The sequence below is a fragment of the Nannobrachium achirus genome (assembly GCF_963921795.1).
Source record: "Nannobrachium achirus genome assembly, chromosome: 1".
Classification (NCBI taxonomy): Eukaryota; Metazoa; Chordata; class Actinopteri; order Myctophiformes; family Myctophidae; genus Nannobrachium; species Nannobrachium achirus.
The window spans coordinates 88306537-88323754 of record NC_137810.1 but is presented as its reverse complement, the minus strand read 5'-3'; the positions used below and the strand labels follow the sequence as shown (position 1 = coordinate 88323754).

Below are 17218 nucleotides of genomic sequence, written 5' to 3'. Positions count from 1 at the left end.
GCTCCAATTCCGCTCCTGTTGGCAGGGGTGTCACACCAAATTCTGGGCCCTGGGTACAAAGATTCACTGCGAGACCCCCATGAATGTTCTTCATAGGGGGATTTAACCCATTTAGACTGGGAACGCATTATTACACGTTATTTTGTGCTTTAACTATTGAAAAATAGCAGATATACAAGCTCACAGCGCGGCACAGAGTGCCTTATTGGGCCCTAGTAACTCAGTCCAAATAATGTAATGTTAAAATATGTTTTCACATAGGATCAAAGGTTTTATGGTCATGATTCACTGCAATCCTGGATGGCTTGGTTCTAGGCTTAACATAATTGTTTTGTCATATTTTTGTAAAAGTCTATGGGGAAAATGAATGGGAGATTTTTTAAAGGGTTCAGTAAACCACCTCCGCTGCGATGCTCTATAGGAGTGTATTCACTTTTTTACTAATTTACAAATGTACACATTGTATTAATTTACAGAGCAAATAAGAATCATGAATAATTCCAACCCCAAGCAGTATAAGAAATATCCTTCTATCCACCAGGAATATAATCATAATGAATAATATAAATAAATATCCTTCTATCCAGCTGGACCATAATCATAATGAATAATATAAATAAATATCCTTCTATCCTCCATGAATATAATCATAATAAATAATATAAATAAATATCCTTCTATCCAGCTGGACCATAGTCATAATAAATCATATAAATAATTATCCTTCTATCCAGCAGGACTATAGTCATAATAAATAATATAAATAAATATCCTTCTATCCAGCAGAACTATAGTCATAATACATAATTCTTCTCCTCCACAGGAAGAGGAAGAGGGTGTGTGTTGTGACAGAGCAGGCGTCCAGGTGTTCAGTGTGTGAGGAGGTTCTGACAGATCCAGTCTCTAGCAGCTGTGGACACTGGTTCTGCAGACAGTGCATCACCTCATACTGGGAGCAGTCTGCTCCAACAGGACACCATGACTGTCCCCAGTGTGGAAAGATCTTCAGGACCAGACGTAGACTGAAGACACCCAGTCACACCAGCAGTGGACACAGTAAGACTGGACACAATTTACACTAATTAACATTCAATGTTAATTACTTTAATATTTAGATGGTAGAAGACATTTTCAAATAGTGTAGCTAAAGACAAAAATATCACACAATATTATTTTCCTGCCATTTATTTTCTTATTGCGACCGTCAGGTCGCAGTTACTATCAAAACCTCCACCGGCTGTCAGTCAGTCAGTCAGTCAGTCTGTCTGTCCCTCCGTCACGTCACACGTCACACTTTCCCCCGCCTCATATCTCCGCCACCGTTGCCCCATCCATGGCAACTTTGCACACACACTCCTTGGCTGCCAAAGCACGAACCACAATTTCTCACATGGCCCTCTTCTAACGCCACCATGAGGCCGATTCTTGCAATACACATTTTTGTGTACACAGTATCTCTACAGTCATGTCATCAAAATGCATCTGTCCCATCTAGCGCCACCATCTGGCTGATCTTTTAAAAACACATTTTTGGACACTGCTCCTACAGATTTTTCCCTAAAATCACGCAAAGCGGTACACAGTATCTCTACAGTCATGTCATCAACATCTGTCCCATTTCCCATATTCCCTCCTGATTGCCTTCTAAAGTTTCTGTATGCGACCTGACGGTCGGTTAGGGAGTCTTACTGGTTCTATTTGTATTTTAGTTTTTCTAACAGAGGACATGTAACACTAATGTGTGTACACATCTGTAAGAATGTAAAGTTATAAATGAAGCTGAATGTTTAAAATGTCTTCATTGTCTTCTCATAGCAGGTGTCAGTGTGCAGGAGGATTTAAAGGTTTATAAGATCACTTTGAACAGTCTGGATCGTGTGACAGACGTCACTGAAGTGCCCTCCCTCAGCAGCATCTTCACAGCGCTCTACATCACAGTGGGAGAGAGTGAAGGGGTTAATAACCAACATGAGGTCTACCAGCTTGAGACGCTCTCCAAGAAGAACACCCTCCATGACCAACCAATCAACTGCTGTGACATCTTTAAGCCCCTCCTCCTTGGCAGAGAGACACCAATCAGAAGAGTTCTGACCAAGGGAGTCGCTGGCATTGGAAAAACCTTCTCTGTGCGTAAGGTCGCTCTGGACTGGGCAAAGGGTTTGGAAAATCAAGATGTCATTCTCCTGGTTCCCTTCTCATTCCGGGAGCTGAACTTGGTCAGAGATGAGCAGCACAGTCTTCTCTCACTGATCCATGTTTTCCATCCAACGTTGAAGAAGGTCACAGCAGAGCAGCTCGCTGTCTGGAAGGTTGGCTTCATCTTTGATGGTTTGGATGAAAGTAGGTTGTCCTTCAACTTCAACAATGACATCATCTCTGATGTCACATTGACATCATCAGTGGATGGGCTGTTGACAAACCTCATCAAGGGTAATCTGCTCCCATTGGCTCTCATCTGGATAACCACCAGACCTGCAGCAGCCAATCAGATCCCTCCTGCATATGTTGACCTGGTGACAGAAGTACGAGGGTTCGCAGATCCCCAGAAGGAGGAGTACTTCAGGAAGAGATTCAGTGATGAGGAGCTGGCCAGCAGAATCATCTCACACATGAAGATGTCAAAGAGCCTCCACATCATGTGTCACATCCCAGTCTTCTGTTGGATCAGCGCTACCGTTCTGGAGGACATGGTGAAGACAGACGAGACAGGACAGCTGCCCACGACCCTGACTGCCATGTGCTGCCACTTCCTGTTGGTCCAGACAAAGAGGAAGGAGCTGAAGTATGATGAGCCTCATCAGGGGAAGAAAAGAAACAAGAAAATAAACAGAAAAGAGAGAGAGAATCAACATCAGATCATGGAGAAGGACAGGGAAGTTCTTCTGAAGCTGGGCAGGCTGGCGTTTGAACATCTGGAGAAAGGCAGCATCATGTTCTACCAAGAAGACCTGGAAGAGTGTGGTCTGGATGTGAAAGACGCCTCGCTGTACTCAGGAGTGTGCACAGAGATCTTCAAAAGAGAGGGCGTGCTCTTCCAGAGAGCAGTCTACTGCTTTGTTCATCTGATCATCCAGGAGTTTCTGGCTGCAGTCTACCTGTTCCACTGCTTCACACAGAAGAACATGGGGGTACTGAAGACATTCCTGGGACGTGACATTAGGGGACGTGATTACCCCAGTGACTCCTTGGAGGACTTCCTGGACTCAGCCAACCGTAAAGCCATAGAGAGTAAGAATGGTCACCTGGACCTGTTTCTCCGCTTCCTTCATGGTCTCTCACTGCCGTCCAACCAGAGTCTGTTAGGAGGCCTACTGGTTCAGACACAGTACAGTCCAGAGAGCATCCAGAGCGCCATCGACAACCTGAAGGAGATGGAGGATGACGATGCCTCTCCTCAGTCTCCTGACAGATTTATCAACATCTTCCACTGTTTGATGGAGATGAACGACCACTCAGTGCATCAGGAGATCCAACAGTACCTGAAGTCAGGGGACAGATCAAAGACAGCACTGTCTCCAACCCAGTGTTCAGCTCTGGCCTCCATGCTGCAGATGTCAGAGGATGTTCTGGAGGAGTTGGACCTGGACAAATACAACACATCAGACGAGGGCCGACGCAGACTCATCCCAGCTGTGAGGAACAGCAGAAAGGCTCGGTTAGTAGTCATGTGAATAGAAAACTTAGAACAGAAACAATGTACTGTACTTTCACACCACTACACTATAACTAAACATGATAGTTAAATCAACAGTGATACGCACGCACGCACGCACGCACGCACGCACGCACGCACGCACGCACGCACGCACGCACGCACGCACGCACACACACACACACACACACACACACACACACACACACACACACACACAGACACACACACACACACACACACACACGGGCTGGGTAGAATATTGGGTAGAGAGTGCTAGAATAAATTCAACGTTTCATTGATACAAACTGTGTGTGTGTGTGTGTGTGTGTGTGTGTGTTAGTGTGTGTGTGTGTGTGTGCGTGCGTGCGTGCGTGCGTGCGTGCGTGCGTGCGTGCGTGCGTGCGTGCGTAGGCTAGCACACATAAAATATTTTCTTTCGGCCCAGAACCTAGAGAAAGTAATCCATGCCCTTGTCTCGTCAAGGCTGGATTACTTCAACTCCCTTTACATAGGGGTTGCAAACTCCACCCTCTCCCGCCTTGACTGGCACCCATAGATGGGACCACAGAGCTTTTTCTGTGGCTGGCCCAGCTCTCTGGAACCTGTGCCTTTTATCTGTCATTGTTTTATATCTTAAATGTATTGTTTTTATAGCTGTACTTACAAGGTTTTAAATGTTTACAAATGTTTCTATTGTTTTTGCTTTGTATTGTATTTGTTTTTACTGCGTTCTCATGATGTACAGCACTTTGGTCAACCTGGTTGTTTTTAAATCTGCTTTATAAATAAATGGACTTGACGTGTGTGTGTGTGTGTGTGTGTGTGTGTGTGTGTGTGTGTGTGTGTGTGTGTGTGTGTGTGTGTGTGTGTGTGTGTGTGTTTGTGTGTGTGTGTGTGTGTGTGTGTGTGTGTGTGTATGTGTATGTGTGTGTGCACGTGGTCTGATTGACCACCTCTAATTACAGACTTGTTGGCTTTGGTTTTGAGCTCCAGAAGGAACACATGGAAGTTGTGTCTTCAGCTCTCAGTTCTAATCCATCCCATCTGAGACACCTGGACTTAAGTTACAACCAACTGGACCTGGATCTACTGGATCTACTCTGTGCTGCACTGAAAAGTCCTCATTGTAGACTGGAGACTCTACGGTGAGATTAATTTACAATCATTATTTCAGCAAGAGCCGCTGATACAAACGACCTACGGCCTGGTCGCGACTTAGGCCACGACTTGGAGGTCGTAGGTCCCGGTTCTGGAGGTTTTGCGCGATCTCGGTCGTAATTCAGCGACCTGGGAAGTCCGCGATCGAAACTCTACGCTTGCTAAGGGAAGGGACGCGAGTTTAGAAACTCTACGCTTGCTAAGGGAAGGAGCGCCGCGATCGAAACTCTACGCTTGCTAAGGGAAGGGACGCGAGTTTAGAAACTCTACGCTTGCTAAGGGAAGGAGCGCTCGTTTTCAACAGCGTCGGCAGGTTAGCTACTCAGTGTCGGCAGGTTAGGGTTAGGGTTAGGGTTAGGGTTAGGGTTAGAGTTGGGGTTAGGGTTAAGGTTAGGGTTAGAGTTAGAGTTGGGGTTAGGGTTAAGGATAGGTTTTGGTGCACCTCGCGCGGTCCAAGTGACTACAATGGAGCGCTTCCTACCTCCGGTTCAGCCAATCACAAGCTTCAAAAGGTTGAATAGCGCTGCTGCTCTAGAATATTCTGCAAAAAGACCTTTTAAATACGACCGCGGACTTCCCAGGTCGCTGAACAACGGCCCGATCGCGCAACAACGGCCCGGGGACGACCGAGGTGGCGCAACCACGGCCGGGGGTCGCGAAACTAGACCGGCCGCACCCTACAAATATGTACCGCGAACTACGACCTCCAGAACCGGGACCTATGACCTCCAGGTCGTGGCCTAGGTCGCGACCAGGCCGTAGGTCGTTCGTATCAGCGGCTGTCTCTCCATTATTTCCATCAGTGATGTATCATGTGATTATAATATGAATATTGTGGCATGAATAAGGTTGATATCATAGTAACACACATTGACTGGGATAATGAGGAGGTACAGTAACTACAGTATGTACATGTACATGTTCACTAAATTCACTCAAACCACTCAAAGACTGTCTGTCTGTATCAGGGTAAAACAACATCCAAGTGGCAATATCACAATGCAGCTCTGTTACTGGTAAAAGTAATAAATACACTTTATTACCAAAAACTCAATCTGCAGAATGCCCCCTTTTTATGTTTTCAACATGTGTCAAAAAAGAAAGAAAAAAAAATGTATAATAGGTGATAAAATAGCTGGTTTATGTATATTGCAATAATCTAAATCAGATCTGAAGTAAATGGTTAATAAAGTTTTCAAATAATTAATTGTTTTTAGAAGCCCCGCCCAGAGGCACTCAGTTACCGTCCTATGTGTGTGGGCGGTGCTTACAAGCCCCACACGGCAGGATTTGAGAGAAAATCAAGCGCTCCCTTCTCTAGTTCAGCTTCACAACACTGTGGAAAGAAATAACGCACCTGGGTTTGATATAAACTGATTCAAGGTGTGGATTATCATGTCATTTAGACACTGGGTTAATCAGAAACCAGCCAATCAGAATCAAGTATTGGAACTAACCATTTAGAAACTCTGTTTTCAGTCTCTTTGCTGGATCATCTGTTTTCAACATGTTGCTGTTTCCTGTCTGTTGCGAGATTAAGTAAAGATTATTTAGTTCATGTTACTCTGTCTGGTTTTCTATTCTAAAACCCAGACAGTCCATCCAGACCAGGTCCTTTAATAGGTGGTTGTAAGCAGGTTCTCAGAATAATGTATTTTATAGCAGACAATCAAACATTGTGTGTTTTATTTCTCATTTAGACTGATGAACTGCTGGTTGTCAGAGAGAAGCTGTGAAGTTCTGGCCTCAGCTCTCAGATCTAATCCTTCTCATTTGAGAGAATTAGACTTGAACTTCAACGTGTTGCCGGTGTCTGGACTGAAGAACTTCTCTGGACTGGAGTCTCTGCAGTGAGTAGACTTGGACTGTGTCCATGTTGGTTAGTGCAGTGATTCCCTTGTTTCATGTTCCAATGGCATAACGTCTATTGTGCTAGTAAAAATATACAGGCGAAATACGTAAAATAAGCTGGGCTTGCAAGATTTCATTAACACTAGTTACTTTGCTGATCTAAATTATAATATGTTAAAACATACATAAACCACTTTAGCCCTATTTTATACCTTGGCTATTTGAAAATAGCCAAGCTACAAGCTCACAACGCGTCACATCGTGACACGTTGTGAGCTTGTAGATCTGCTATTTTCAAACATTTTGGACTTTTACTTTTAGTATTTTAAGTAGATTTTGATGCCAATACTTTTGTACTTTTACTCAAGTAAATTTTGAATTATGGACTGCTACTTGTAACAGAGTACTTCTACAATGCAGTATTGATACTTTTACTTAAGTAGAAAATGTACTTTTTCCACCACTGCATTTTTCCACATAAAGTTTATAAAGTCATCCTCACCAGTTGTTCACACAGAAGCAAAACTGCTGTGAAAAAACAGTGCTCCTGTGTGTGTGTGTGTGTGTGTGTGTGTGTGTGTGTGCGTGTGCGTGCGTGTGCGTGCGTGCGTGCGTGCGTGCGTGCGTGCGTGCGCGTGTGTGCACACCGACTCTGTGCAAGACAGAAGATATAATCTCTTCCCTTGCTAAATTAAACATAATGTCTATATTATCTGCTCCGTTAAAATTCAAATAATGACAATTTAAATTAATCCTACTTGATGCAACATTCATTGCACTCCTTGTAAACTGAGCTTTGCCACGTTCATAAAGTTATACTACAGTAGCCTAGTAAGGAAAGGGTGAGTCACCTTTTCAATCACCTTTTTTAATCAAAACACATATTTTTCTTTTGCAAGTTCCCACAATTTTAGCAAATTCCTGTAATTTCACTAGTAGCAGAAACACTGTAGTTTCAGGTAGTGGAGACGTTGTGTTAGACAGTCAGACATTGATGCATTGTTGTTCTACTTCCTACAGAGTGAAACATGGAGGAGAATTCTGGAATTCTAATCCTAATCCTCAACTCCTTACACGATGTGAGTATCTGTCTGTCTGTCTGTCTGTCTGTCTGTCTGTCTGTCTGTCTGTCTGTCTGTCTGATCCTCTGTTGGCCCCTCCCTCCCTGGATGCTGTCCTGAAAGCTCTTCAGTAGAGCTTCCAGTGAATGCAGGAGGTTTCTCTGCTCTTGGCCTGGTCCTTCACACCAGCTGATGCTTGTTTACAAAACACTCCCTCTACCTGACACACCTTCTGTAATGTTCAACCCTCCTTCTGCCACACATTCTGCTTAATGTCCCCCAAACACACTGGCCCTCATTTATCAACGTGGTGCAGATCAAAATGTTGGCGTACACCGAAATGTAGGCAAGTCTCTGCATTTATCATTTCAATGTGACTTTGACGTTGGTGTAGGGCGGGATCAAATCTCACATCAAGTTCAGAGGTGGTGTAGGATTCATCTTACACCTCTTATTCCATTGTAGACATGCAGGGCAGCATTGTCTAACTATCTGACAGACAATGGACACATGTATTCACTCGGAAATGCATATCTAACACTAATAAATAATCCTGTGAAAATATAACATTTTATAAAAATATATAACCAGCTACATCATGGACATGTACGCTGATTTTATTTCCAAGTTACAATGACAAGCAATCAAAATCTAGCGATATGGAAGCAATCTACATTAACTGTTCTGCTGCTGTTGACGATCCTCACCGTCATTAAAACCGGTTACTACACAACGCCATTGACAGCGCTCACCGTCAATCTTACTGTATTTACAGTAAATGTATTAATACTTACTTAATGTCGCTCCGGTCGCGGCCGCATCGGTAATGTCCGCGATTTGTTTAAAATGCACGTTGGGCGTGCACGCGAAGTGAAGCTCCTCCATGTTAAGTCAATGGAGAGGCCCATAAAGAGACTTCATTTAATCCAAAAAAGACTTTTACAAGCAAAACAAAGCTCCAAAGAGTGTGGCAACAGTGTGCCTGGCGGCCGCCATGACACACTGTCACATGACACATGTCATGTGACTAGATGACGTAATCGTTGATGTCATTCAACAGTCCGTGCGTGTACACGCATTCCAGGCAGGCCTTTCACAATAAGAGCGGGTGCTAATGGGCAGATCTGCGTGGCGTCAAAGAAAAGTTAACCCTTCATACCCTGCAGCACTAATTGTGTTAAGTGCTTTAACACTAACAGTCTATTGCAGATCTGGCTCAGAACAAGCATAGATACGAACGCATGCGAGAGCATTTTCGGGAACTGTGAGCCTCCAATTTATAGTGACGTGAATCCTTTATTAAGGATAAAACCTGAAGGTCCAAACCTGGCTGTGCCCAGCCCAGTGCACACTGTGGATGATTTATTTGAGGGTCCACGGCCCACCGGTGAGATGGCCAGCCAGTGCGGAATACCGGTACATGATTGCTATAGTTTAAGCACTCAAACGTGCCCAAACATAACCGTGGGGTCTCTCAATGTATACAGTAGCTACTGTACATGCTGGAGTTAATGATGAAACCCGACGCTCCACCTGTGCCCACAGCGCACCATCTTCCCCGTGGGCGCCGTGGATTTATTTATGCCACCTGGAGATCACTCAACACCAGCCAGCCTTCATCCATCAATGCTTAGAGCCTCATTCATTCTGCAACCACTGCATTCAGATGACCTTTAGTTTCCAGGATATCTGTCATTAATGTGGCGAGCTGTGAGATCATGGCCATGGGGAATTATGATTGCTTGTAACCAAATGAACGCGCACGGATATGGTTTAAATTAATATCCCAAAGTATTCTCTATAAATACATACATACATACATACAATATAAATACTCCTTGTCAAAGATTGTACCGTTGGTTAATCCCACATTCCCACTGTCAAAGACTGCTGTGTAAACCAAAATGCTGCTGTTCCAAGCCTAGTTGTGTGTGTGTGTGTGTGTGTGTGTGTGTGTGTGTGTGTGTGTGTGTGTGTGTGTGTGTGTGTGTGTGTGTGTGTGTGTGTGTGTGAGAGTGTGTGTTTGAGCTTAAAAATTCAGCCCGAGCCCTGTTGTTAGGACGTATTCCACTTGTTCTGGCCGTAAAGTCGGGGCCGTCCGCCGCCACCTACCTGTAGACCCCCACCTACCTGTAGACCCCCGCCTACCTGTAGACCCCCGCCACCTACCTGTAGACCCCCGCCACCTACCTGTAGACCCCCACCTACCTGTAGACCCCCACCTACCTGTAGACCCCCGCCACCTACCTGTAGACCCCCGCCACCTACCTGTAGACCCCCGCCACCTACCTGTAGACCCCCACCTACCTGTAGACCCCCACCTACCTGTAGACCCCCACCACCTACCTGTAGACCCCACCACCTACCTGTAGACCCCCACCACCTACCTGTAGACCCCCGCCAACTACCTGTAGACCCCCCCACCTACCTGTAGACCCCCACCACCTACCTGTAGACCCCCGCCACCTACCTGTAGACCCCCGCCACCTACCTGTAGACCCCCGCCACCTACCTGTAGACCCCCGCCACCTACCTGTAGACCCCCACCACCTACCTGTAGACCCCCACCTACCTGTAGACCCCCGCCACCTACCTGTAGACCCCCCCCACCTACCTGTAGACCCCCACCTACCTGTAGACCCCCACCACCTACCTGTAGACCCCACCACCTACCTGTAGACCCCCACCACCTACCTGTAGACCCCCCCACCTACCTGTAGACCCCCGCCACCTACCTGTAGACCCCCGCCACCTACCTGTAGACCCCCGCCACCTACCTGTGGACCCCCGCCACCTAGCAGCAGACACTGCAGCCCAATAAAAAGGCCGTAACTCGGGCACCCCGGCGGACCCTCGCGGACCCCGCAGACCCCCACGCCGCTGGGAAAGAAATATGGGAAAATAGTCTAAGGTAGCCGATCTACAAACTACTGCTCCACTCCACGGCCCCTGGTGTATACATGTGACCTGACGGTCGCTTATCTCCCCATTAGGGAGTCTTAAGCTGGTTGCACACTGCTGCGTTTTTCGTTGCAAAATGCGTTTTTCAGGGCAAGGAGAGAGAGAGAGATAGAGAGAGCAAGGGACCGAGTGGTGCGCGAAACGGGCGTCAGTGTGCAAACGTGACTGACATAACGTGAGGTTGATTTTTTTATTCACGCGCTCCGAAATTCACCCCGATATTCGGCCCGAAAAACGCAGCACTGTGCAACCTGCTTTACTGGTAGATCTGCTATTTTCAGAGCGCAACACCCGAGCAGAATCAAACATAAAATGACTTGTCTTTTAGTTCTACTGGATCTCGTCTCCACTAGTCCCTCCCTAACATTTTAGTCTACTTGTATTTATTTTTACAAAATTGTCAGTAAATTCAGTCTTAGTCATATTATCTTAAATGTGTGTTTAGTTTTTATTTAGTTTCACACAGTGACAAAAGTTGACAAACATTTTTCGTCATAGTTTTAGTTGACAAAATCAACACTAATAGCCTATCAATCATAATAAAAATACCCGATCTACAAGCTATTTTTACTGAAAAAAAACTACATAGGGCATAATAATTCATAATAAATAAATGTTTTCTCTTCCTACAAATGTAGTGGAGTTAAAAGTACAATATGTGTCTTTGAAATGTAGTGAAAGTCACAAGTATCCAGTAATACAAATACTCAGGTATTAGTACCTTAACTACACAACATTAACTTATTGTGTACTCAGTTACTGTAACCATCTCTCTCTCTCTCTCTCTCTCTCTCTCTCTCTCTCTCTCTCTCTCTCTGTGAATATTTTAATACTTTTTAATATAAACTATTTGTAATATTTCCTGTCTTGTTCTCTCATCAGACTCCCATCGTCTCACACTGGATCCAAACACAGCGAGCAGAACACTCTGTCTGTCTGAGAGCAACAGGAATGTGACTCTACCAGAGTGGGAGGAGCTTCAGTCATACCCTGATCATTCTGAAAGATTTGATGATAAGTGTAATCAGGTTCTGTGTACAGAGGGTCTGACTGGACGCTGTTACTGGGAGGTAGAGACGAGTGGATGGGTTAGGATTGGAGTGGCTTACAGAGGAATCAGCAGGAGAGGAAAGGGTCCTAATGGACTTGGGGACAATGATCTGTCCTGGAGTCTGGGCTGTTGGAGAGGCTCTTACTGGGTCTCTCACAATAGTAGGACCACTTACCTCCCTGTTGTTTCCTCTGGCTCCAACAGAGTAGCAGTGTATGTAGACCATGCTGCTGGAACTCTGTCCTTTTATAAGGTGTCCTCTGACTCACTGATACACATTTACACCTTCCAGTCCACATTCACTGAACCACTCTACCCTGGGTTTAGGCTATATAAGTTACTCATCTCCCCCCCCTCCTCCTCAGTGTGTCTTTGTGAGGACAGATAATGTCTCTGATGAGTTGACATCAACCAATATGGTTGTTATGGATGTGTGTTTGAACACAGGAAGCATTTTGGACATCCAAGGTTTCCAGCCAACAGCAACATAGTTTATGTATATATTTATATTGTATATGTCTACAGTACAGTCAATACTGCAACGTAGAAATACTCTGATAAAAGTAAAAGTCCAGAATTCCAAGTAAAAGTGCAAAAGTATTGGCATCAAAATGTACTTAAAGTTGTGTTGATTTCACCGACTAAAAATATGATGAAAAATGTCTGTCGACTTCCTTTTTTCACTGACTAAATAAAAGCTAAACAAACACTGAGCTATGATGACTAAAACTAAGACTAAATATAGAATTGTCAATTTCGTAAAATGTCAGGGAGGGACTATTAGTGGAGAAGAGATCCAGTAGAACTAAAAGACAAGTCATTGTATGTTTGGTTGCGCTCGGGTGTTGCTCTCTGAAAATAGACGATCTACAAGCTCACAACGTGACGCAGCGCGGCATGTTGTGAGCTTGTAGATCTGCTATTTTCAGCACACAACCAAGTATAAAATCAGGCATGCCATCATGGCCGCCAAATAACATTTTAGTCGACTAAAACTAAAATAAAATCAGATGACAAAAATATGACTCAAACTAAATGGGGGGTAGGGGGGCTGTCTCATAAGGATGCAGCTGCAGTACACAGTTCTCCCTTACCCAAAGTGGTGGCAGTGTCTCAATCGTGGGCTGGAATGTGTAGGCGTCCGTGTGTCTCTATAGAATCAATGTTCAATTTCAATTCAAAGAACTTTATTGGCATGAGAAAACATATGTTACATTATCAAAGCAATGTAATGTCACACTGCGGTGCTCTAGACATGTTCTCTGTCTACTGTCTCCCCTCTGCTCTGTATGGCTAACACATTCAAGTATCAAATTAAATGTTAAACACTTCATCTATTTAGAAAACAAGAAGGTATGTTGACTAAGACAGTCCATACATTTGGAAACATATTTTTACTTCAATATTGTCTTCAGTTCATGTAGGATTATTTTAAAAGTAGGCTAACTACAGTTGAATTGCAATTTGACTTCTATGGGCTGGCTTGCAGTGCACCGTTCTCCCTTACCCCAAGTGGTGTCACTGTCTCAATTGTGGGTGTGAATTTGTAGGTTCCCGTGTGTCTCTATAGATGCCTTAACAATGCAGGCGCAGGTCTGCACCAAATGAACCCCACCGCCCATATGATGCAATGGATAAGTGGTCACTGCACTCACCTTTAAAATACATTCCATGTTTATATTGCATGTGACGTTGTTGCTTATGTTTAGCATAACATCCACTGGCAAATCAATTTCTTGTCCAAACAATACCCTGTAAGGCAGGGGTCTTCAATGTTTTCAGGCCAAGGACCCCTTAGTTGAGAGAGAGATGAAGCAGGGACCCCCACAACCCATAGATTCCATATAGTTTCATTGTTTGACGGCACAATCATCAGTGTGTTTTGGTTTCATGACAATTTGTGTTTTCAGATATTTAACCACTTGACCTGTCAATACTTAAAAAACTTGACCTTTCGCTCTGTACTTAGTCTGCTCTTTTTCTCTTCTACACCAAAGCTCTTTGCCGAAAATAGCCGATCTACAAGCTCACAACGCCTCGCAGCGCGAGGCGTTGTGAGCTTGTAGATCTGCTATTTTTGGCTAAAGTTATCAGAATATGTACGCTAGGGTTCAAGAAGTGATTAATATAAAAAAGGAGAAAAAAAAGCTTCTATCACACAAAGATTTGGAGGACCCCCTGTAGTAACTCTGAGGACCCCCTACGTGTCCCAGACATCCTGTTGAAGACCCTTGCTGTAAGGAGTCATGTGACATCTTCATGGACGTTTGTCTGTTAAGAGGTTGTTGTATTTTTGGACGTAGTCCATTATGTATGTTGATGATTGGTCGCAGTCACTGTCATTTATTTGTATATTTAAGTCAAGACTCTGAACCCCCAGTTGCTCCTGATGAGCAGTAGGTGGCGCTGTATAAATGCACCATTTACCTTTTTATGTTCTATGCAACTTTTATTTACAAAGCCTAAAAGGCAAGTCTGATTTAAATGTTCCAATGTCCAAAGCCAAATACACAAATCATTGATTGCAATAATTTGTATGACAATCAATTTGCACTGTCCTAGTGTCTATTACTGTTTTTATTATTATTATTGCTATGTTGTTGCTTTTACTTATGCATTATTTTAATTTTGTGTGAAGCATTTGTTGTGTGATTTAATTTTGTTCTTTGCAACAAAGGAAGGTGACTCTGCCAGAGGGAGAGTCACAAATTATTTTACCAAATATGTTTATATCCATCAGACAATTCCAATTTACTGTGGACCTTTTTTCTACTTTTATAAAAAATAAATGTTGAATACAACCACATTTTTGCAGTTTCCTTAATAGTGGTGTACTTTAAATCCTCAGGTCAAGCTCATTACGTCTAATCAGCTGTGTGATTAATATGAAATGCATTATGCTGTCTGGGCCTGTTCCCATACACACCCATTATAACTTCAAACTCCATTTTAACCAGGATAAAGTCATCAAAAACACCCCTTTGTGAGGGGTCCTACTAATTGCACCACAATACCCAAAAGTACACAAAAGAACACAAAAGTACACAAAACTACCCAAAAGTATACCCCAAAGTACCCCAAAGTACCCAAAAGTATACCCAAAAGTACACAAAACTACCCAAAAGTACACAAAACTACCCCAAACTACCCAAAAGTACCAAAAAGTATACCCCAAAGTACCCAAAAGTACACAAAACTACCCCAAAGTACACAGAACTACCCCAAACTACCCAAAAGTATACCCCAAAGTACCCAAAAGTACACAAAACTACCCCAAAGTACACAAAACTACCCCAAACTACCCAAAAGTATACCCCAAAGTACCCAAAAGTACACAAAACTACCCCAAAGTACACAAAACTACCCCAAACTACCCAAAAGTATACCCCAAAGTACCCAAAAGTACACAAAACTACCCCAAAGTACACAAAACTACCCCAAACTACCCAAAACTACCCCAAACTACCCCAAACTACCCAAAAGTATACACAAAAGTACCCCAAACTACCCAAAAGTACCCAAAAGTATCCAAAAAATTAAAGCTGCAAGCAGCAATGACCGGGCCCTCGCAGCTCTAACCACGTCACAAGGGGTAGCAGCCAATTAGCGTTAGAATTTTAGATTCAGCATTAGCATTTGTTAGCATTAGCCTTTGTTAGCATTAGCATTTGTTAGCATTATCATGTGTTAGCATGTGTTAGCATTAGCATGTGCTAGCATTAGCATTAGCATGTTAGCATTAGCATGTGTTAGCATTAGCATGTTAGCATTAGCATGTGTTAACATTAGCATGTTAGCATTAGCATGTTAGCATTAGCATGTGTTAGCATTAGCATATTAGCATTAGCATTTGTTAGCATTATCATGTGTTAGCATTAGCATGTTAGCATTAGCATGTGTTAGCATTAGCATGTTAGCATTAGCATGTGTTAGCATTAGCATTAGCATTTGTTAGCATTAGCATTAGCATCTGTTAGCATTAGCATTAGCATATTAGCATAAGCATGTGTTAGCATTAGCATTAGCATTTGTTAGCATTAGCATGTGTTAGCATTAGCATTAGCATGTGTTAGCATTAGCATTTGTTAGCATTAGCATTTTAGCATTAGCATGTGTTAGCATTAGCATATTAGCATTAGCATTTGTTAGCATTATCATGTGTTAGCATTAGCATGTTAGCATTAGCATGTGTTAGCATTAGCATGTTAGCATTAGCATGTATTAGCATTAGCATTAGCATTTGTTAGCATTAGCATTAGCATCTGTTAGCATTAGCATATTAGCATAAGCATGTGTTAGCATTAGCATTAGCATTTGTTAGCATTAGCATGTGTTAGCATTAGCATTAGCATGTGTTAGCATTTGTTAGCATTAGCATGTGTTAGCATTAGCATGTTAGCATTAGCATTTTAGCATTAGCATGTGTTAGCATTAGCATGTGTTAGCATTAGCATGTGTTAGCATTAGCATTAGCATGTGTTAGCATTAGCATTAGCATGTGTTAGCATTAGCATTAGCATGTGTTAGCATTAGCATTTGTTAGCATTATTACGACAAACGGTTCATGAGATATAGAGGCACTTCCTGTTTGGTGAAGGGCACTTCCTGTTTGGCGAAGGAAGCGTCAATTAAGGTGAAGGACTCTTAATCAAGTCATATGACATCAGCCACGAGTCTGTACGACAAACGGTTCATGAGTTATAGAGTCACTTCCTGTTTGGTGAAGGGCACTTCCTGTTTGGCGAAGGAAGCGTCAATTAAGGTTAAGGACACTTAATCAAGTCATATGATACCAGCCAAAACTCTGTACGATAAACGGTTGATGAGTAAAAGCCAAAAAAGGAACAATCAAGTTTCGGCCAATCAGAAGAGGGGGCGGGGCTTAGTTAAACCAATTAAGGTGAAGGACACTTAGTCAAGTCATATGATACCAGCCACAACTCTGTACGATAAACGGTTGATGAGTTAACAGCCAAAAAAAGGAACAATGAAGTATGGACCAATCAGAAGAGGGGGCACTTCCTGTTTGGTGAAGGAAGTTTGACGCTACGCCACGGGCACGCCGTTTTACGAAAACAACTTTTCATCTTTAAGGTGTCTTGAGTATGCCGAGCGAACTTGAAGTTGATCCGATTAACCCCCTAGGAGGAGTTTGTTAAAGTGCGACACGTGAAAACGGCCAAAAATACACCAAAACGCCACTAATTAGTCAAAATGGCTGACTTCCTGTTTGGTTTCGGACGTGGCGCCGAGAGACTTTTTTTGTGAGTCCGGACACAATACAGATGTGTACCGATTTTCGTACTTGTGGGTGAAACCGTATAGTGGGGCTGTTGCGTTGAAATATTGTAGGGGGCGCTGTTGCGCCATTAGGCCACGCCCCCTTTTATTTTTTTAAGACACACAAACCTGAATTTGATCCCTTCCTGAGGAGTGGGGGTCCGCGGACCCCTTCCCGGCCAAGCCACGGCATGTGGAGTG

At 43.5% G+C, this 17218-nt stretch overlaps 1 protein-coding gene across 1 annotated transcript; it reads left to right on the top strand.

Moving 5' to 3' along the window:
* Positions 1 to 490: 490 nt before the first annotated feature.
* On the top strand, positions 491 to 6667 carry LOC308290409 (protein NLRC3-like; the record flags this gene model as incomplete). The annotated part of the gene is made up of 6 exons (XM_080732230.1): positions 491 to 513; positions 824 to 1043; positions 1917 to 3653; positions 4168 to 4259; positions 4621 to 4714; positions 6536 to 6667. The coding sequence occupies 6 exons, from the start codon at positions 491 to 493 to the stop codon at positions 6665 to 6667; spliced, it is 2298 nt and encodes a 765-aa protein (XP_080588356.1).
* Between the last annotated feature and the right edge of the window lie 10551 nt (positions 6668 to 17218).